The 21,536-nt window shown below is 58.1% G+C and overlaps 1 protein-coding gene and 1 long non-coding RNA gene across 2 annotated transcripts in view; one reads left to right on the forward strand and one right to left on the reverse strand.

Moving 5' to 3' along the window:
- CMIP (c-Maf inducing protein) overlaps positions 1-21,536 on the forward strand; it is a 203,473-nt gene that overhangs the window by 125,629 nt on the left and 56,308 nt on the right. Inside the window, exons 2-3 of the mRNA XM_061138137.1 lie at positions 2,248-2,373; positions 10,219-10,269. Coding sequence (XP_060994120.1) covers positions 2,248-2,373; positions 10,219-10,269 — 177 coding nt within the window. The remainder of the gene's footprint in view (positions 1-2,247; positions 2,374-10,218; positions 10,270-21,536) is intronic.
- On the reverse strand, positions 18,888-21,364 carry LOC133053603 (uncharacterized). Its single transcript, XR_009692295.1, has 3 exons — positions 20,321-21,364; positions 19,722-19,827; positions 18,888-19,239 (listed from the first exon to the last, which is right to left on the reverse strand). It is a non-coding gene; the product is annotated as an uncharacterized LOC133053603 (long non-coding RNA).

A 21,536-nucleotide genomic window follows, 5' to 3' on the forward strand; every position in this document is an offset into this window, starting at 1 on the left:
TTGTTAAGGAGGTATACCCATCACCTCCTAAACATCAGACATGTGAAACAGGGCAGGTGAACGCTCCCACTCGCATTGTGCTGAAAACGCCAGCACAGAGACAGTCAGCGGGAAGCACAACAAGCCTGTTCACATGAATCCCCGAGGCCCCTGGTGCCGCTGGGCTTCTCAGGACAGGACGTGCGGTCAGGGCTGAGTCATTTATGCAGAATATTGAGAACGTGACGGTGCAGGGCTGTGGAGCAGGGCAGAGGGGCCACGGGGAACCCACGTGGTTGCCTTTGGGATGCATTGGCAAACCGTCTTGGCTGGACACTGAGGCTGCCTGGGTTGGTGCCAAGGGGTGGGCCATGGGCCGGAGAGAAGGGCCGGGTGAACTTGGCTCCCCACTCCCACCTCAGTCTCAGCGGCCTCTTGGCTCATCTGGCCCCAAGGAGGTGGCTCCAGGCTGTTCCTGCTTCCGCCCACTCGGTCCATGCAGCAGAGTCCAGGGACGCTGGGAGAGCACCCCGCAGCCCTGCCCCTCCCGCCCATGGGCACCCGTTCCCGGAACCCCGCCGGGCCTTCCTGTGCCTCCAGATGCAGCCTGCCCGCCTCTCCACAGCCTTTCTCACCTGCCCTGCCTCACTCCGCCCCGCGTGAATGCCCCCGGCCCTTTGCACTGGCCGTGGCCGGGCCAAGATGCGCTTTCCCTCCCTCGTTCCTGGGTGCCCCGGCTCTCCCACTCCCGACACGCCGGCGGTCCTGGTTTCCGGTGCAGCACTCGCCACTCTCCCATCGCTGGGTGTTTGTGTCTGTCTGTCTGTTGTCTCTGTGCCCCGCCGGGCTGCTGTCTCGTTCACTGCTAGATCCCACAACAGCCAGCCCGCGGGGCCGGGAAGCTAACAGGTGCTCAGTTAAGTGTCTGTTAGGTGACTGACGGAGTGAGTGAGTGAATGAATGAATTGATCCATCAGTCCCTCTGACTACCTGAGCGTGGGAGCCGATCGTATCAGGGAAATTTGAGGCAGCTTAAGCCTTCAACCCTTTTCTGCTCCTAAACCACCATCACCACCATATCTCAGCTTTGGCCGATAGGAATTGAAAATAAACAACTTGGTGGGCAGAAACCAACACAATACTATAAAGCAATTATACTTCAATTAAAAAATTTAATTAAAGAAAAAGCCTCACGGAGGTCCCCAGTCCTGCGGGTGAAATTCGCTTGCTGGGCCCCAGACTTCACATTGCTTGTGTCAGAGCTTAACTGATCAGGTTGGAGATCCCTGAGCCAGCAGCCAGGCGGCCCTGGGCCAGTCAGGTCCCGAGCCGCGGCATCCTCACCTGTGCAGCGGGGACAGCCCGCCCCCTGCTCTGGGCACGGTCATAAGAGTCAAAGGTGCTTGCTCCTGCCGCGTGCTCAGGGAGGCTCGGCCTGTGTCAGACGGTGGGGGGTGTTAGCTGTCCCCCTTCCCAGCTGGGCCACGCTCGCCTCCGACGCTGCTGAAGTCTGGCTTCCCGGGCCCCGAGTGCCAAGGACGCGGCCTCTGGGTGCCTGGCACCTCCTCTCCGTGACAGAGGAGCTCACTCAGCCGTGAGCGACTGTGAATTTCGCTCGCCCCACCCTCACCGTGGCACTGAGCAGTGATAACCCTCACCAGTCTCCCCCTTTTGGGGACACGGGGCAGGCCGAGTGCCGTCCGCAGACCAGTGTTGGCGTGCAGAGAGAAGTGGGGTGGGGCTGGGGCGGGCACGAGGTCAGACGCAGGGGGCCCGGGGGTGGAGTTCGTGGTCGGGTCACCTGGAGCCCCTGACAGATGCAAGCAGGGGCGTGGAGGGATCGAGTTTGCTGACTCAGAACGCGGCCCTGAGTGCCAAGTGGGAACATGTGTCTGCAGCGGGAGACAGGAGGGGAGTCCGGAGGGCAGGGGGCTGTGACCGCTTCCTGGGCGGGGGAGGGTGGTGGCTGGGACACGGTGAAAGGTGGAGCGGTCCCGGCTCCGGCCACGCTGGGCCCCGCAGACACTGGGAGGAGCAGTGCCCAGGCCTCGCACACCTCCCAAAACACATGGGTGGGTGTCCGCCACGGCCCCTCCCCTCCAGCTGAATGCCGCCGGCCAGGAAAGACGAACTCCTTCAGTCTCCAAAGTTGCCAGGCGTCTGTACCAGCTCAGCGTGCTCATTGCTAAAGCGAGAATGCTTTCCAAGGCAGTTATTGTGCCTGATCTCATAACCAACGTATGTCTTTCTGTTCTTTTTTTGCTGCAGCCAACTGGGTACATGGAAAATTCAGTCTCCTACAGCGCCATTGAAGACGTTCAGCTGCTGTCCTGGGAGAACGCCCCGAAGTACTGTTTACAGCTCACAATTCCTGGGGGAACTGTCCTGCTGCAGGTAGGGCGCGTAAACATGAACATGCACTTTTGGCTCCGTCCCTGCTCAGCACCCTCCTCCTCCCCCTCGGAGACGGCAGCTATCCAGAGGAAAGCCTGTTTGACTTGCAGTGGTTTTTTTCCCTCCGAGTACAGGAAAGGTGTAAATCGGGGCTCACTGAGGGAGCAGAAGAGGGAGTGTGCACAGACTGGGCTCCGCTGCACACGTGTCCCCACTGAGGAGCTTCCCACGCTGTGTTTTGGTTTCTCCGGTTTTCTGGTCTCCCATTTTACAGATGAGGAAACCGAGGCACAGAGACACAGGCTTTATAAGGCTATAAAAACCAAGTAAGCGACAGATGTGCTACTTTCTGTTGTACCGTGAGTGAGGAGGTTTCTCACTTTTCATTAATCTTTTCCTGTTGAGGCCCTGATGGAAGTAGGAGCCCTCTCCTTGGGAAACAATGCACGTTTTGTGTGTATTGGTCAGGGGCTGTTGGTTGGAAATGATGCAGATGTTGTTCGAGTGATCTGAAGCAGGAAGAGAATTTGATGCTGTGCCTGGGCAGTCTGAGAGTGGACTTCAGGCACAGCTGGACCCAGGAGTCAGAGGCGCTCATGAACGTCTGATCTCTCCATCTCCTGGCTTTGCTTCTGTGTGCTGGCTTCGCTGTCAGGCAGAGGCTCCCCACGTGATGGGAAAGACGGACATCTGGCAGCCTCGGGCTGCATTCTTGGAGTCTGTAATCCTTAAAAAATGTGAGAGCCCACTTTCCTTTCAGTATTTTCCTATCAAGTCCCCTGGAAGATTCTGATTGGCTGGCTGTAATCTGATTCACCCCCCGGGGGGACACCTGCCCTGCGTTGCACGCCCACCTTTAGCACAGGCAGCCGTGTACTCTGACAGCCCTGCCAGGACCTCGTGGGTGGGGAGAGGCGGGTCCACCAAGGAAGGAACTGAGGCAAAACTAATGACACGGCTGCTGCAGTCCATACACGAGGCACGCTCTGTCATTTCAGGGGGTCCCTGCCCCCGTGACTCGAGGGGGGTTTTCTCAGCCCCCTCCTGTCGGCTTTCAATGGCCTACCAGTGTCGCTTTCCCTTGGGTTTCCAACAGGGACTCAAGTCAGGACTGCTCGTCCAGAGGGAATGGACTCTCATCTCCTGGAGGACAATTTCCCTTTGCCTGTCTTTCAGGAACGTTTTCTTTCTAACTGTGTCTCTCCTGGGAGACTGCTCTGAGCCCACAGAGATGCTCCCTAAAACTTGTTCCAAAAGTGGCCACCAGATTATTCAACAATGCTGGAGCCGAGAGGCACACAGTTTGGCCTCTGAGGAATGTCGAGCGCCAGAAGCTGAGCATAACAGCTCATGATCCTTCAGGAAGACTCCAGCCTTTCCCGCCATCCCTCAGAGGACACTGCCTGTCTGCTTTCTTCCTAAATCTCTCACACCCTGCAGGTTTTCTCATAGCTGCCCTCCCCTTTTCCCTCCTGACTTCCAGCCAGCAGCGCTTTCCTTTCTATCCTTCCTGCCCCTCTGTGATGGTTGCACCTTCTGTGAAGGGAGTGGTCAGCTCTGGCCCCTTTGCGCTGGGGGGAGCAGTGATGGGAGTCTGGGGGCGAGGAGGGCAATACTCGGGAGTCCATAGCAAGCGGAGAGGGAGGGGGCTGAGAAGATCCCCTTGGAATCACAGAGCCCCGAGCCTGCTGTCCTCTGTGTGGGCGGGGGGTGGGGAGGTGAGTCAGGCCCCCGGGGAGACAAAGCCACAAACAAACCCCCCAGAGGTAGCAGCTGAAATCGAGGCCTGTCCCCGAGGGCTGGGGGACTCGCTGTCACCCTGGAGGTCCCAGGGAAGGCTCCCTGTGGGTGGTGACGCTAGAGCTGGGGGTAGAAGGGTGAGTCGGAGTGTGCCAGGATGGGATGCCCACTGTGGGCAGAGGGAGGAGGGGGTGTGAGAGTATTAGAAAGAAAACGTTCCTGAAAGACAGGCAAAGGGAAATTGTCCTCCAGGAGATGAGAGTCCATTCCCTCTGGACGAGCAGTCCTGACTTGAGTCCCTGTTGGAAACCCAAGGGACTGAGAGCCCACTGAGAGTGTGGGTGTGGGGGGTCCCTGCCGCAGACAGGAGGGGGTGGTGGTGCAGGCCCTAAATATGAGCCCAGAATTGTCGGGTTGCAGGCAGCCAGGCCCCACGGGTCATGTCAGTCGAGCGAGGGAGCCACAGTGCTGTCCTGAGGGCCGCAGGCAGCAGCCGAGAGCTCCCGAGAGGTGGGGGGCAGTCGAGGGACTGGTCTGCTGGCCGAGCAGACGGGGCATCCGTGAGACCCCCAGGCAGGCAGGCAGGCCCGAGGGAAGCCTTGTAATTGCCCTGTCCCTGGCAGGGGCATCTCCCAGTGCTCTGGGGCTAGAGCGGGCAGCATCCTCCACGGAGGGACCCTCAGACAGAGGGGCAGGGCATTGCCCGAGTGTCCCTTTGATCCCGTGGGGGCCTCCCATCTGCGCTCCTGGGGCCTGGCTGGCGGCGGCCAGGTGGGTGCAGCCCCGCCGTCCCCAGGGTCCCTCCCAGCTTGCTTCCCTACCCCCGCCCCCGTCATCCCCTCTTCCTCGCCCTCCTGTGGTTCACGGGCAGCGAGCGGCCACCTAGCTGTATAAGCAGTCTCGAGGCTGGGCTGCAGTCTGCAGGCCCGCGTGGTGATGGGGTGGCCCCTGAGGTGGTGGGCCGGGCGCTGGCTCTCCTGCTGGTCGGCGGGATCCCCTGCTGGGCGGCTTGTCCAGAGTCACAGGACGGGCCCAGAGCAGGGATGTGATGGCAGTCCCCACGTCCTGGCGGGGGTGGGGGATGGGGGCCGAGTGCGGCAGCGAGGGGCGCCGGGGGTCAAGGCCACGCTGCACCCGGGTGCCGCCCTGAGCCGTGCTGGCCCCATAGCGGCCGCCAGACGCACAGGGTCGTCTGCGCTTAAGTCCAAGGTAATGAATCAAGAGGGCGGCTCCTGTGTCCTCCGGCCTCGCTCTGGGTGCTCAGGATGTCCGGGTGCCATGTCCGGGTGGCTCAGTCCTGCAAACGGCTCCCATCCGCACACGGGGCTGAGACCCCAGGACTTCTCACCCTGACCCCTGCTGCCCCCGCAGGAACAGCCTCAGAGCAGGTGGCCTGCGGGCCCCCAGCGCCCCTGCCTTCCCGCGTAGGGGTCCATCCTGCGGCAGGGCGGTGTCTGGGGGTCCCTTGATGCACCTCACTCTCTGCTTCCCCCCTGGGGTCTTTCTCCAGGCCTGCCTCTCCCCCCGGCCCCTTCTCTGTGCGTCCTGACCTAAGTCTCTCCTCTGCTCTCCGTTTTTTTCCCTCTCCGCTCCCTACCCCTCATCCTTACGTAGCTGCTTTGTGAGAATTTGAGCTGGTGCCTCACTCAGACCCCCTGGGAACTGACCTGAGTTCAGGGAAGGTTCAGGAATGCTTGCAGGGGACTTCCCTGGTGGTCCAGTGGCTAAGACTCCAGGCCCCCTAGGCAGGGGGACCGGCTTCCATCCCTGGTCCGAGAACTAGATCCTACATGCCATGGACTGAAGACCCCGCATGCCGAAACTAAAAAAAAAAAACAGAAAAAGATCCTGCATGCTGTAACTAAGGCCTGGTGCAGCCAAATAAATGAATATTAAAAAGCAAAGGACAAGCGCTCTCAGGGAGATGGTCCTCCTGCCCTTCTCAGAGACACCACGCAACATGCCTGCAGGTCCAGTCAGCAGACAAAGGCGCCAGCCCTTCAGCCTGGGTCCGACTGGCGTGCTTGTGGATGTTTTGTGTGTTTCAGTGTGAGCTCCCTAATGGCATGTTATTAGAGTCCCCGGGTGCAGAAAGGACCTATTTATCTTTCTTCTCCTAATGCCCTGTCTGCTGGCATTTCATCGTGAGGGGTAACTCCATGAGCCCATGAACGGTGCCGGGCAGGGGGGCGGGGGGTGCTCCTTGCCGGCCCGTGGAGTCGCGGAGCAGAGATGAAGACCCGGATCATCTCCCAGGGATCTCTGCCTCCTCTGTGGCTGTCCAGTCACTGATGAGAAAGCGGACAGAGCCCACTGCTCGGACAACAAGGTTTCAGGCAAGACCAGGAGCAAGGGGACCCCACCCCCATCCCTGCCAGCCCCACTTTCTCGAGAGTGCTGCTGCTTTCTGGAACGGTTTCCGAGACCTGCTCATCTCAGTGACGTTCCCGAAACCCCCCAGGGGAGGCCAGGCCACTGTTTACCCCAAACGCTGGCAGCTGGGGCAGGACAGGGCGGGTGCCCTCCTTACTGGAAGCTGGAGAGAGAGACCTTTTCCGGCGGCACAGCACGTGCTGTTTTTTCCCCTAAGAAGTGGGGCGGGGAGGGCGAACCTGGGAACGGTCACCCACCGTGCACCCTTGGCTGTTTTTCTCACCTCTCCAGACAATACAACAATGAGAGGGAACTTGGCAACTTTCAAAGAGGAAATTAGGCAGAATTTGCCTGGAACGAGGCCCTTGTAGGATTCGAAAGATTTATCGCCAGGAGAGGCTGGCGCCCGCCAGAGCCTGCTTCCAGGGCCTCTTTCCCAGGCTGGGCCCCGCTTCACTCAGGACGCAGAGATGCGCCCTGGGTCCCCCGTGGTGGGGCTGGGGGCGGTCGTCTGGGCTGGGGGCTGTTGTCCAGGCTTGGCCCTCCCCGCGGCAGCGTGGGGACTCTGTCCACTCTGAACGCGCTGCCTTCCCCCGGACGGCGCCTTGAGATGCCCGCCCTGGGATTCCGGACGTCCCCGCACGGCCTCTGTCCTCCAAAACTCGACCAGCCGGAGGAAGGAGCGGGAGGGCCTGCTCTTGCTGTGGCCTCCCTGTCTCCAGCATCGAGACGGGGGTTGCGACTGCTAGGGTGTCACAGAAGTCGCCTCCCCTTTCCTGGAGCAAATTTCTGGCCCACCCTTTTGTTTGCAGGGTGGGGGCCTCGCCCTGACCGGAGCCTCTCCCTTCATCAGCGTGGCGCCTTCAGGTTCCCCAGGCAGGTTCCCAGGGGCCCAGCAGTACAGAGAGCAGGTGGTGGGGTCACACCTGCTGCCAAAAGGCAGAGTACCTTGACTATGGTGGTTAACACAGCACAGGTTTGAGAATTCCCTGCTGAAGTGGGGGTAAAGACTTGGCTTTCCCTGCTCTTGGCCCGGGTTTGATCCCTGGTCAGGGAACTGAGATTCTACAAAAAAAAAAAAGAGGCCAGCACAGATTTGTATCTTAACCATTTTGGGGATCTGAATTCAACACGTGTCTCACTGGGCTAAACTCCCAAGTGTGGGCAGGACTGGTTCATCTGAAGCCCTAGGGAGGAATCCATCTCTAGCTTCTCAAGGCCACCTGCATCCCTGGGCTCATGGCCACGTCATTCCAAGCTCTGTTTACATCTCTGACTCTCTGACCTCCTGTTTGCCTCTTATATAGACCCTCATAACTCACCTAGAGGGGCTGGAGTAGTCTCCCCAGGTCAGGGTCCTTGACTTGATCCACAAAGTCCCTTTGCAACAAGGTAACACATTCCAACCAGTCCATCCTAAAGGAGATCAGGCCTGGGTGTTCATTGGAAGGACTGATGTTGAAGCTGAAGCTGAAATACTTTGGCCACCTGATGCAAAGAACTGACTCATTGGAAAAGACCCTGATGCTGGGAAAGATTGAGGGCAGGAGGAGAAGGGGACGACAGAGGATGAGATGCTTGGATGGCATCACCGACTCAAAGGATATGAGTTTGAGCAAACCCTGGGAGTTGGTGATGGAAAGGGAAACCTGGCGTGCTGCAGGCCATGGGGTCGCAAAGAGTTGGGACATGACTGAGCGTCTGAACTGAACACATTCCTGGGGATTGGGACGTGGACAGTCTCTGGAGGCCCCTCGTTCGACACGCCACACCTCCCCTGTCCCTGATCACCTCAGTGTGTTGAAAAGCAGAGAAATGGTTGTGGGTCTGAATCATGTTGGAGTGGCTCATTCCCGCCTGTCCCAGCTCCCGAGAGCCACCAGGATCCTGCCTTAACTCTGGTTCAGGGACGTGCCCTGGGAGGCTGGAGTCGGCCAAGGGGCGTCCATGTGGACGTCCGCGCCCACCGCGATCGGGGCTGTTCGTCCAGGGGCGCCTGCTGTTACAGGTTTGTCAGCACGGCGCTGGCCGTGGCCGTCCTGCCCTGACCCCTGCTGTTAGCACACGCGGGGCGCCGTGCTCAGTGGGTCTCCACGGACGCTCTCATCGTTGGGGTCTTGCCCCGCTCTTCCTGAGTGTGGGCTGCGTTTGGTCACCCTGAAGTCCACGACCTGTCCTGAGAGCACAGCTCGGTCAGCACCAGCAGGTGACCCCCCACGGGCCCTCCGCGGGGGCTGCTGGGCCTGCCCTGCACCGGTCAGGTGTCGCAGGCTTTGGGTCCTCAGGGGACTTGAACCCGGGGCTTCTGGAGACTCAGCTACTGCAGAGGGTCCTGCGTCCTGCGCAGGGTGCCCTCCAGCCTACTCCCCCGACTCAGAGCAGAAGCACACACTCACGTTGCCTCAAGGTGCTGGTGTGGAGCTGCTTGGGGTGTCAAACGCATCTCCAAGCTTGCCCGCAGAAGCCCGATTCCCAGCTCCATGGGCCACTGAACTGGTTCATTTTCTGCAGCTCAGAGACTTCCCCAAACTCTGGCCTGGGTGAGCAGCTGGGGTTTCATTTGTGGCTTACCGGGGATCAGGGGAGGTCATCTGTAAGAGCTGAATCCCCTTGAATGAGGGTGACCCCAGGATGCACACAGTGGGTGCATTTGTGTGTCTGTCTGTGTGTGTGTCTCAGGAAGAGAAGGCAGGCATTCCTGCCTGGAGAGAGGCTCTGGTCTTTGTCAGAGTCCCTCGCCCGTCAGGGCTGTGGCCACTCAGAACAGTGGGCTGGGGCTCAGGCAGGGGCCGGGCGCTACATTTCTGCCCCGGGGGTGGCCAGCGGCAGACGTGAGATGCCGTCACACTGCGGTTTCACCGTGAGTCAGACCACTGGGTCCAGGCGCTGGCCCCCCTCCCTTGCTGCCTGTGAGCCCCTGGGGGATGAGTTCAATCTCTTGAGCCTCAGTTTCCTTGTCTGCACCACGGCTGGTGTGCCCACTCTCCGGCGTTGACCTAAGGACAGGATGAGCTCGTCCAGGCGTAGGGCCTAGCGTCCAGCGCCTGGCAGACCCGCCGTGAATACTGCACTTGTCATCAGCAGACGTGCTGGAATTGGGAGTGAGAACCGTCCGACCCCGAGTGGCCCGGAGGCTCGGAGCTGGCGTGGTGTCGGTCTTGGAAGGCCGAGCTCCCCGAACGGGGATGTGTAACATCTACTAGTTCTGCCTGAGGCCAAGGCCGCCTGGTCTCTACAGTGGCTGTCTGCAGTTGGCAGGGGGTGTGGTGGTTAAACCCACAGACTTGGAAGCCAGGCTGCGGGTTTAAATGCGGTCAGTTGACGTGAGCGTTCAGGGTCTCAGTTTTTCCCTTGGTGAAATAGAGCGTTGCCCACCTCGGAGGACAGATTACACGGATGGCAAATGCTTGGCGCCTGGAGCACCCAGGCAGCTCATCCCCATCACCCCCTCGCCCCGTGCCTCTTCCCCACTCATCCCGGCCCCTTCTCTGATCCTGAAAATGCTGAGATTCGTGTGCAGTTGAAGCTCTTACAGCCACCAGCGTCTGCCCAGCAGAATAAGCGCTAGGCAAGAGCTGTGTCTTATTTCAGATGAGTCCACCAGGTGACCGCTTCTGGTTTGGTTTTACACACGAGGGGTTCAGCCTGGTGCAGGACCTCATGCTGGCCCGTAAAATGCCCTGAGATGCTGCAGGCTGGTGACTGACCCGCGTTGTCCTGTTCTCGTTGCAGGCCGCCAACAGCTACCTGCGAGACCAGTGGTTCCATTCTCTGCAGTGGAAGGTAAGTCCTGGCTCATTGCTCGTTTGAGGTGCCACTTGGTCACCCAGAGGCTGGAGAGCAGGGGTCTCTCACCTCCTGGGCGCTTTGCCCCATTGTCTGAAAGCCTCTACCTCCCTCTTGGATGGTTGATACTTTGCCCCCTTGCGATGCCAAAGCTGTGTCCCTGCCCAGTTGGCCCCTGGCTTTGCCTGGGAACCTTGTGGCGTGCCGGCTTCTGGAAGGATCGTAGACCCGCTTGCTCTCAGAACAGGAGCTCACCTGAGCGGCTCTGGGGGGCAGGACTTGAGGGAGTCCAGGTGATAAGTTGAAAGTGACTTTCGAAGTTGGCAGCAGAGGAAAATTTATCAGAGATGCAGAAGTCCAGCTGTATTTCCACAGGCTTCCCTTCCTTTCCGCTCTGTGGTTCTTTGGCCTGCTTTTCGGGTTCTAGCTCCGTGTGGGATGGTCCCCAGCTCTCTACCACAAATGCTGAATTAGTCCCTGACTGGTCGTGTTCAAGACCCAGGGGCCAGATCTGTGGGAAGTGTCCCCGCTGCCCTGGAGAGTCCACATTCTGCTCTGTGCCTCAGGACCCACACCCAGCCTCCTGTCCCTCACCTCCTGACCTTTTAGTTTAGAACAAGCACAGGAGGCCTTGCAGAGCCAGCAGGGTGTGGCTAGGATGACCGCTCTGCATCCCGAGCCGGCACCTTTGCAGTAAGCTGTAGCGCGGTGGGGCTGAGCGGCTGGCCCTGGGCGGGGTTTGAGGCTGTGTGTCGTGTGGGGAGGACCAGGGGACACTCAGCATTCTTCTCACGCCTTTGGAGGGGCTCCCGTCGCAGCTGGGCAGAGGACAGAAACTCAGCCCTGGAAACTGACATTCCAGGTCCCCAGACGGCCACCCCTCCTCCCCGCCCGACAGCGGCAGGGCCTCTCGCTTGTGCCTGGGTGGCCGTCTCCGAGGCTGAGCCTGAGTCTCCAAGCTGGGGCTGCACAGGGAAGGGACTGGCGTTTACCAAGCGCCTGCGTCATCATGACTCTTTGACCCTTGTCAGGCTGCTCGTTATCATTGCTCCCATTTTCTCCGTGGGGAAGGCAAGGCCAGACCTGAGCCCAGCTCCTGCAGCCGGTAAGGGCCCGGGACTAGGTTCATGCCCAGGCCTCGCCCATTCTGGGGCTTCCTGAATGTGGGCGGAAGGCCCTGGGAGGCACCCGTTTGTGGCGCCAGCAGCTGCTGCTCAGACCTCGATTTCTGCAGGGACATCCTCTCTGAGGCCTGATCTCTGCAGCCAGGTGCCCCGGGACAGGCAGGGAGGGTCTGCCTCAGGACCGGCCAGCAGGCCTGGGAGGTGAAGGCCAGACCAGCCACCAGAGAGGAGTACGGGCGGCGTGATGGGGTCCCTGCGAGGAGGGGCCACCCCGCGGCCGGGGACGGCAGCGGCTACCTGCCTGGAGCTTTCCTCTTCTGCTCCTCCTCCCTCGCGTGTTTCCCTCGTGAGTCCTCAGGGAGTGAGCACCTTGCTTTCTCTCGGAGCACGATGGAGACTCACTGCCCACCTGACAGGTTGGGGAGACGTCTCTGAACAGGTGGCAAGGTCAGTGTCAAGGAGGAGGTGGTCTTGAGTGGACTCCACTCTGCTTGCCGCCTTGCCCTGATCCACACTGTCTCCAGTCGCTTTCTGGAATCTCTGGGAACTCCTGAAAGGCAGGACTGGTGACATGTGTGAATACTACGCAGCTACAAGCGATGACTAAGATGGTAGGCATGGAAAGTGGAGCTTCGGGAGACTGTGACAGCCGGAAGGGTGATTTAAAGCTGACAAGCTCGAAATGTACGAATTCAGGCACAAGGATTGCATGTGGGGTTCAGACAGTTGATTGAGCAAGTACCGAAGTGGGGAACCCTGAGCTTCTAGCAGTTCTCATCAAGACCTGATGTCTGCTCAATTTTGGCAGTGGTTGGTTTGTTGATGGTTGTTAAATCACTTAAATTTTATTTATTATTTTTCCATAGCATAGTTTTATTTATTTGTTTGCTGGGTCCTTGCTGGTTATCCCTCTTAAATATAGCAGTATGTAGATGTCCATGCCAAAAAAACAAAAGCAAGCACACTCAGGTCAAAGTGTCAAGGAATCAGCAAGTGCCCAGCAGTGAGCGGTCCTTCTGCAGCGGATGGATGGTGACCTGTATTCTCACCGTTTAAGCACTTTTTGTTGTAGGCTTATGGGTGTGTAGGGCTTACCTGGTGGCTCAGATGGTAAAGAATCTGCCTGCAATGCAGGAGACCTGGGTTTGATCCCCGGGTTGGGAAGATCCCCTGGAGGAGGGCGTGACAACCCACTCCAGTACTCTTGCCTGGAGAATCCCATGGACAGAGGAGCCTGGTGGGCTACAGACCAGGGGGTCGCACAGAGTCGGACACGACTAAGCACAGCACAGATGAAATGCTCGTAATCTTTCTCTTTTGACACCCCCGCCCCCCAATAATTCAGGTATGCTGCCACCAGGTGGCAGTGATCTCTCAGCATCAGCAGCCTGGTTTCATTCCTGTGACTCTTTGCCCCTCAGTTTTGGTGAGATGGAACGGAGGCACTCTCCCCTTCCTTATAAAACGGCAAGGAGACCTAAGGTGTTTTTGAGGTACTGCTGGCTGGTGAAATGAGCCAGGAGACCCGGGGTTTGAATCCTGGCTCTGTAGCCGATCCATCTCACGGTTTGCACAGCTTCCAGCCAGAGTTCGTTCAGTCAGACGCAGTTGCTGAGTACCTGCCGGTACAGAGTGTGTCTCTGCGCTTTGCTGTTCCTTATTCAGCACGTGTCAGGGCTCAGAGAGGTCCAGTGACTTGCGCATAGTCACACGCAGATTGCAGTGTGGATCCAGGGGCTGCCCCACATCCTGCCCGAGTCACCTGCGCCCAATCCCAAGCTTCCGCCTCTCGGCCCAACTCGGGATGTGTCCTGGTTCTCTTGCCTGATGTCGCCACTCCTTCCTCCGTATTTACCACGGGCCATTTGGGATTTTTCTTTCCTTTCGTTTGCTTTTCTCTACCTTTAACTTAAAATCAATAGAACATCGAAATTAAGGACATTCAAAATCCCACAACCTTAGCTTGAGTTTTTAAATTCTCTAACTGTTGTATTTGTCCTTTTTCCCCTACACCCAATGCATGTGCGTGTTGTGGCTGCAGGACAACATAGGGAAAACTTTCTGCTTGTGAAGAATGCTACCTCTTAACCTGCTGTGTTCCCGTAGCTTTATGGAGTGTTTACCCAGTAGTACTGGGACCCGCCAGGGCGATCTCCACAGGTGTGGTACTGCCTCCAAGGGGGCCAGAATCGGTGTTTGGGGCTTAAAGATACCTAGTTATTCCAGTGGTGTGTAGAAAATGTAGTTCAGTCTACTGAACAGAATCTTGTTTTCTAGAATTTAACCTCAGTGGGATCAGGGCAGATTGGGATGGAGGTGTCTTAATAGGCTCCTTAGGGGAACCATAATGAAAAACAATAAAGCTTGAGAACCACGGCTCTAGAATCGACCTCCAGTTGCGCTGTGGCAACAGGCAGAGTCTGTGAACAACACCCGTGTGACGTCCTCGCCTCTCTCCATCCTGGGGGTCCTGCTACTCTTCTGGCCTCAGCTCTGAACTCCAGCGCACCCTGACCCAGCCCACCGGGAGCGTTTCCCCCGAGGGGCAGTGGGCTTTGAGTGTCATCTCGGCTCACCAAATAGTCCATTGTTGTTGATGTTTGCAAGTGAGGGACTCCGAGCCACACTTGTCCAAGATCCCAAGGCCCCCAGAAGGGGACAGGGGGTGACCCTCAATGTCCCAGGCTCCCCCCCTTCCCTGCCCCTTTCTTTCTGCAGGCAGCTCTGCTGTTCCTGCCAGCTCCCGCCCCGGGGCAGGCGGGTCAGGGAGGTGCAGGGGGGCGCCGGGGCCCAGAGCAGGAGGACAGGATTGGGTTGGGCAGAGCAGTGTCCTTGGGGCTCCCTGGAGAGGCTGGCCCTGCCCTGCTGAGTTTAGGGGGTTTGGCCCCCGAGGCTGATCCCTGGGGATGTGGAAGCATAAACAGTTGTCCTGGGTTAATTAGGTCTCGTTTCTGTCTCAGATGCACTTGGAAGCCACGGCTTGTGGACACAGGCCTGTCCCTGCATGTCAGGCTGTGAGGGGCCAGGCTGGGTCTGTGTGATAGAGCCAGGGTGTGCTTCGGGCGGAAGGGGCCAGGGTGTGTTTACAAAGCTGGGAGGAGACGGGCCCGTCCCTGGGTTCAGGGCGAGAGGCCCGCTGCTCAAGCTGTGTGGGACAGGCCCTGAGGACCTGGCTGCGGGGAGACACGCCCTAAGCTGCCCTGAAGGAGCCCCGAGAAGGACGGCTTCATGCAGCCGGCACTTCTGGTGCCTCCAGCTCTGAAAGACACCTTCTCTCTTCCTGAGAGGGGTTCCTGGGCCATTGCCCAGAAGTCTTGAAAACCAAGGTGATTTTCCCTCTGGGGGATGCTGGGGAAATCCCAGTCCAGGCCCCCATCTTCCCTGGTCGGCCACCCAGCCACGCCGCTGCCCACCCCCTGCATCCCTGAGCAGAGTTTCCCCAGTCCCTGAGGCAGCCAGCGCCGCTCGGTCACCCCTGTCCAGGGCCTGTCCCTCTGCTGGACAGAGTAGGTGGGTCGAGAAGCTGGGGTCTGTGCCTGTGTGTGCATGTGTGCTGCGGGGAGACCGTGTTTGAGTACATTGGGTGTGGGGTGTGTTTACTGGGGCCTCAGTTTTCTCGTCTGTGAAATGGGGAGATCACTAAGTAGCGCCTCGCTCACAGGTCAGTGTGCAGACGGGCTGCCCTGCCAGGGCTGTGGGAGCGTCACCACACGTGCCCTGGTCAGAGCAGCCAGCGTGTGCTCACCGCCCTCACGGTGCCCCCGTGGAGTGTCTGTAAGATCGGGGTTGGGGAGAGCAGTCTGTCCTCGGAGGGCACTGCCTGGCTGGGAGTGCCCTGTCTATGCCTGCTGGAGCAGTTCTGCGTGGTCCCAGCTCCTCCGTCTCATGGATGAAGGGACCCAGGGGACGAAGGCCATCGCCAGGGGCAGCTGTTCTTCATGGTGTCACGATCCAGCTTCCACACCACGCTCCTCCTGTGCCGAGCCGATGCCAGCACCTCGCTCAGCGCCCTGAGGTGCCCCCACCACCCGAGACGGGGCCTCGGCCTCCTGTTTCCCCGTCTCTGAGATGCAGAGGCCGAGGCCGAGAGGTTAACACGCTTGCTCAAGGGCCCGCAGCCCTTAGTGGCAGGTCTGGGGCTCGAACACAGGTTTGACTCCAGCACCTGGGAGCGGGGTCCCACTGCACACGTGTGTGCGCACAGATGCACACTCGCACCGGCAGCTCCCGCCTCACACCTGCGGGCTTTGCAGCGTCCCCGTCGCCCCTGCCCTCACGCCTCGTGTGCCAGGGGCCCTGGCATCCTGTCTCCAGAGGCGTTTCATGAGAGCTTTACATTTTTCTCTAAGCCTCACAGCCGTCACCGAGAGGATTGCGTGAATTAACCTCTGACGTGGCAATCCCCTGCTTTTGATGGGAGAGCTGATTTTCTGGGACATGGCAGACCCCCTGGGCCTGGCCCCGGAAGGTCACGCTCACACACCTGCCCAGACACACGGTGTCCCCCAGGTCCCCGGACTGGAGCCTCCCAGCTGTCACCCACCCACGCCTCGCTCCTGGCCCCCGGACCCTGCGCTCTTGGGTGATTCGCGCTGGGCTCGACATGTCCGGAGGGAAGGCGGCGACCCGTGCTCCCCTCCTGCTGTTTCCACGCGGCCTGCCCCCTGCCCCACTGCTGCTGCCCTCTTTAGCGCGGTGAGAACACCCTTACAGCCACAGCGAGGCCAGTGACCGCCTTGCTCCCTGGTCTCACCCCCTAATACCCTTCCAGGCTCTGTCTCCCTTTGCACAGCCTCTTGGCAGCTGTGGCCAGGTCCTTAGACATGTCAGCGTGTCCGTCACATCTGTGAGGAGGTCCTGCACAGCTGACCACAGGGTCTGCTCTTGGGCATTTGGGCTGTGCCCATCCTCCTCAGTTACAGACAGTGAAGTCATGACTATCCGCTGTAGCCAGGCTTTCGCTTCTTTAGAACTCCTCTTTCAGGACAGATTTCCAGAACAGTGGGTGCTAGGCAGAGAGCAGGGATGTATTTTCTTTGGTGACTCTTTCCACGTGTTGCTAATTCGCCCCCAAGAGAAACATTTCTAGCCCCAGACTGCCCAGGTTCCAATCCTGGCTCCTCCCCCACCGAATGGGCCGTGGGACCCCTGGAGTGGCTGCTTTCCTCCGTGGACCTCTTTTTTTCCTCCTGAATAAAGTGGGGACCACGTTAAGACCAAGCCTCTTGGGTTGCTGTGAGAGTCACATGGGTTAATAGCAGTAAAGAACTTAGAAATGGCACATACCATGTGAATAAGCACTGGATCAGTGTTAATTATTCTTTTTTAATGATCAAGGTCTCTTTCCCTTTGTGTAGACAGTTTCCAAAAGACAGGGCTCTCGAAGAAAGAAGGCACGTGCAAACCTCACGTGTGTCACCCACCCCCAGAGAGCTGCTGGCAGGCGTCCCTAATCAGTCACTGCCCCCGGGGCAGACCCCTTCTCCACGCAGCCCGTGGGGGTCACCCTGAGTTGACAGAGGGAGCGACAGCTCCCCCCTACCCCTGCCCCCGTGACCTCCTGGACGGAATCCATGTCCAGTCCCGTCGGCTGCGGCCCGTGTCTCTCTGAGGCTTGTTCACGGGAGCCTTTGCCGAGCTGCCTGGAGAGGTCGTGAGTGTCGGCCGTCCTGCCCCTGAGTGGGAAGGTGAAGCTGGGGCGGGGAGCAGGCCGAGAATGGCCGGGAATGGCCTCTTCGGTCCTTTCACAGGCCCAGCCACAGGTCGGCTTCCTCCAGGTCCAAGAGGCAGGAATTCCGTCCAGATTAATTTCTGGCACTTGGTCAAAGAGGGCTTTGTGACTTCCTAAGAGGGATCAGAGGGATTCCACAGAGAACCATGAAGGGGGGCTCCCCCGCCATGAGGCAGGGGGCCCATCACCATCCAAGACTTTGGGGTGTGCCTGGCGGGAGGTGCCCCCCGTGGCAGAGCTGATCCCGGGGAGCAGAGGCCCTCTCCGAGGTGAGTCCAGCCAGGCTGCCTCTTCACCTGCGCTCATCACAGCCTGCGGGAGGCCACGGTCTCCAGCGACTCGCAGCTGCAGCTCCTGGCCCCTGGTGGGTCATCAGGGGCCCTGAAACTAATAACACGGGAAGCCTCAGGGATTGAGGCTAACAAGTGGCAGAGGGCAGGGCGCCCTGGGGAGGAGCGCTCCCGCTCCCGTGGGCTTTCCTGCGGTAACTGGAGAGAATGGTCACTAGGTGCCTCCCAGTGTCCAGGGCTGCGCTGGGGGCTCTGGTGGACGCTCTCTGCCAGTCTTCTCAAAGCCAGGTTCATTTGGAAGGGGGAGCGGAGAGGGCCAAGGAGCTCATCCACAGCCAGAACCAGGCGGAGCTGAGAGTTGAACACCGGTGGTTGGTGGGTCTCCAGCCTGCTTCTTTTGGCAGAAAGGGGCACCACCTTGGGCATGGAGTGGGTGGGTGGCCTAGTCCCCTGTCTGAGCCCACGGAGGCAAGGGAAGCCCCAGTGAGCATCAGGCCCTTCCTCAACCAGAGTTCTCTTTGGAATCGACATAGGGCAGTTTGCTCTGTGTTTGAAGTAGACTTTTCATTGAAGGGATAGCATACATGCAGAAAAGTACACAGATCAAAAGGTACTCCTGGCTAAAAATGCCACAGATGCTTATAGAATTGATCTTGTAACCGCCCAGATCGATACAGAGAACGTGACCGCCTCCCTGGAACCCCCCTCCCCACAGAGCTCCCCTGGGCCCTGTGCATCCCCCCCACCCCCCACCAAGGGACCCACTCTCCTCCCTTTCTGCCGCGTGGATTCGTCTGAACGGACCTGAACTTCAGGTAAATGGAGTCACATGGCCTAAACGCCTGCATGCCTGGCTCCTTCGGCTCAAAGTTACGTTTGTAAGATTTGTGTGTGCAGCATGTAATATCCTGTGTAGTAGTGATTTATGCATTTGCTTCACTCAATAGTGTTCTGTTAAATGAACAGACTATTAATTTGTTCTTTCTGTTACGGACAGAGATTTCCAGGTTGGGGCTATTACGAACAGAACCGTTATAAACACATCTCTAAGTGAACATATGTTTACATCCTTTTGAGCTCAGGCCATTGGGCAGGCAGAGAGTCCCTTTTGGTGGATGCTTCCCGAACAGTTATCCAAAGTGATCCAAACCAGTTTATACACCTGACAACGGGATACAGGAGTACTGAGGTAGGACATTTAAAATTGCATTTATTAAGGTTTCCTCTGAATAGTAAAAAGGACAGAGAAAACTGGAAAAAAATGTGCTACTGTCCATAGACCTCTGTAAACACTTGTAAGTTAAAAAAAAAAAATGGAGCTGTAATTTAAACATAACAAAATGCACAAATCTGTTGGGTCACATGGGTTTTGACTGCTGTACTCACTTGAGTCGCCAGCGCCCAGGTTCCTATCAGGGACAGTTCCCTCCTGCCGGCTTCCCTTTCAGCCCCTCCCTCCCTCCCCAAATATCTGCTGCTAGCAGCTAAGACCAGTGACAGCTATCCATGTACTCAGTCCTTGGGAAAATTCTGAAAGGTGTGAAATGCACAGTCTCTGCTCCCTCGAGTTCGTTTTCCCAAAGGCCATCCTGTTAGCTTCGTGGAGCCCTTCAGAAGGTTGTCATCAAAGTTCCTTTCAAAGCACCACACGGATTTCATTACCCACGCTGGGCGTTCCTTGCTCCCTCAGCATCTGTCACGTCTCGTGGTTGGTCTCACACACCAGCTCGTTCAGCGCGCTCAGGTCTACCTACCTCATTGCTTTTTATGGTTTTGTAGTAGTTCTTTCAGACAGGGGTCAAGCCCGAAAGGACCTAAATCTCTGAGTGAAACAGCGTTATTCAGACGGGAAGTTGAGTGTCTGAGAGAAAGGACAGGTGATGCGGGTGCCCACCACCCGTGGACCAGGGACAGTAAGGGGCGCCTAGAATAGTCTCACCTCTGCAGAGCCCTCTTAAGCATCACACTCGAAAGGTCAAGAGTACAGAGCCCCGGGGGGCCCGAAAGAAACACCTGCTTGAGCCCCAGGGCAGGAAGCAGGGGGTTGGGGTTTGCACCACATCCCTGGGACCCCAAGCCTGTCCCCTCCCCACGCTGCCCAGCTCTGGGCTTGGGGACATCAGACACCCCACAACGCCCACATGACAGCCCTCCCCCAGCCTCAGAAGGGGCTAGTGACAGCCGGCTCGCCACACAGCCAGGAAAGAAGCGCATTTGTGGCTTGCTTTTCTCTCCCAGACGAGGAGGGGGCCCGGGGGCTCAGCATATCATCCCACGCACGCTTTGACGGGGCTGATGACTCACCCCACCACACAAGGAAGCCTTCCACGTAAACGCTTTGCGGGTGAACTTGTTTTCTGCCGTTTAAGGCAGAATTTTTTTCTCTCCCTTTCTCTTTCTTCAAATAAGTCTGTAAAACATAAATGGGAGGCTGTCTCTTGACCAGGAAGACCTTCTGTTCTATAGGAGTCTGTCTGGGGGGTGGGCAGCAAGCCCCCCCAAGTTGGGGAGGCTGGCAGCTCTCGGCAGGGTGTGGGGGGCTGCCATTCTGGGTTTGCCTCCGAGGCTCCTGCCTGCTTGTTGGCTCAGAGACGAAGCCAAACAGAGCCTCCACAAAGAACAGCGCCTGTCCCCACAGAGGGACTAGGTCCTTACCTCACCCGGGGGTCAGAAAATACCCCGGAGGCAGCCCGCTCTCTGGATGGAAAGGGGTTTGGGAGGGAGGCTGACTGATCCTGAGGCAAGGGCAGAAGCACTACGGCCCCGGTGGCCGTTGTCCGCACCTGCTCCGCTGTGGGCCCTGGTGCCTTCTTAGACCCCAAGGGTGGTTTGGCAGAAAACTCTGAAAGGGACAGAGAGCCCCTGTCCAGGGTCCTAAAGCCACCTAGATGGAGCCTGCTGACCTTGGCGGCTGGAGGCCACGGTGGCTCGTGTCCAGGTGGGAGCTGGAGAGGCGGCAGGGACCAGGCCGTTGCGCGGATAGGATCCTTTGGCAGAAGGGGCCAACCTCTGGGCTGGAACAGATGGCCAAGAGCCCATGGACCCTGAAAAGCATAGCCAGGAGGTCAGGGACCAACTCGGCATTGAGTGAAGGTGGTGGGCTGCTGCAGACCCTTGGCGACTGTTGGCTCTCAGAGCTTCTGTCAGCGTCTGTGATGAACTTTCCATCCAGAACAGTTTTTATTTCCTTCCAGGCCTCTCCGCCACAGTAGACCCACCGTGGCTCACTGGTTCTCAAAGCGGGGCCGCCAGACCAGCAGCCTCTATGCGGTCTGGAAACTTACTAGCAATGCACACCTCTGTCTCATGAACTGGAAGGTGGGGGAGAAGAGTGTAGCACAGCGTGTTTCCCAGGTGACTCCGGTACACAGCCCCGTCGGAGAGCCCCTGTAGTGCCTTGAAGAAAGGGGGAATGCGCAGCAGACACGCACTGCGTGCCCGCTGTTTCCCAGCCACTTCATCTGCTGCCCTGTTGAGACGGTACAGTGTCACTGGGAGGTGGGAGTCAGTTCAGTTCAGTGGCTCAGTCGTGTCCGACTCTTTGTGACCCCATGGCTGCAGCACACCAGGCTTCCCTGTCTGTCACCAACTCTCGGAGCTTGCTCAAACTCATGTCCGTTGAGTCGGTGATGCCATCCAACCCTTTCATCCTCTGTCGTCCCCTTCTCCTCCCACCTTCAATCTTTCCCAGCATCAGGGTCTTTTCCAATGAGTCGGTTCTTCCCATCAGGTGGCCAAAGTATTGGAGCTTCAGCTTCAGCATCAGTCCTTCCAATGAATATTCAGGACTGATCTCCTTTAGGATGGACTGGTTGGATCTCCTTGCAGTCCAAGGGACTCTCAAGAGTCTTCTCCAACACCACAGTTCAAAAGCATTAATTCTTCGGCATTCAACCTTCTTTATAGTCCAACTCTCTCATCCATACATGACTACTGGAAAAACCATAGCTTTGACTAGACGGACCTTTATTGGCAAAGTAATGTCTCTGTTTTTTAATATGCTGTCTAGGTTGGTCATAGCTTTTCTTCCAAGGAACAAGCGTCTTTTAATTTCACGTCCCCATTTTGCAGACCAGAAAACTGACTCAGAGTAAAGAACTTTCCCCCATACCTGAGGCA

This window comes from Dama dama, chromosome 4, assembly GCF_033118175.1.
Source record: "Dama dama isolate Ldn47 chromosome 4, ASM3311817v1, whole genome shotgun sequence".
Lineage (NCBI taxonomy): Eukaryota > Metazoa > Chordata > Mammalia > Artiodactyla > Cervidae > Dama > Dama dama.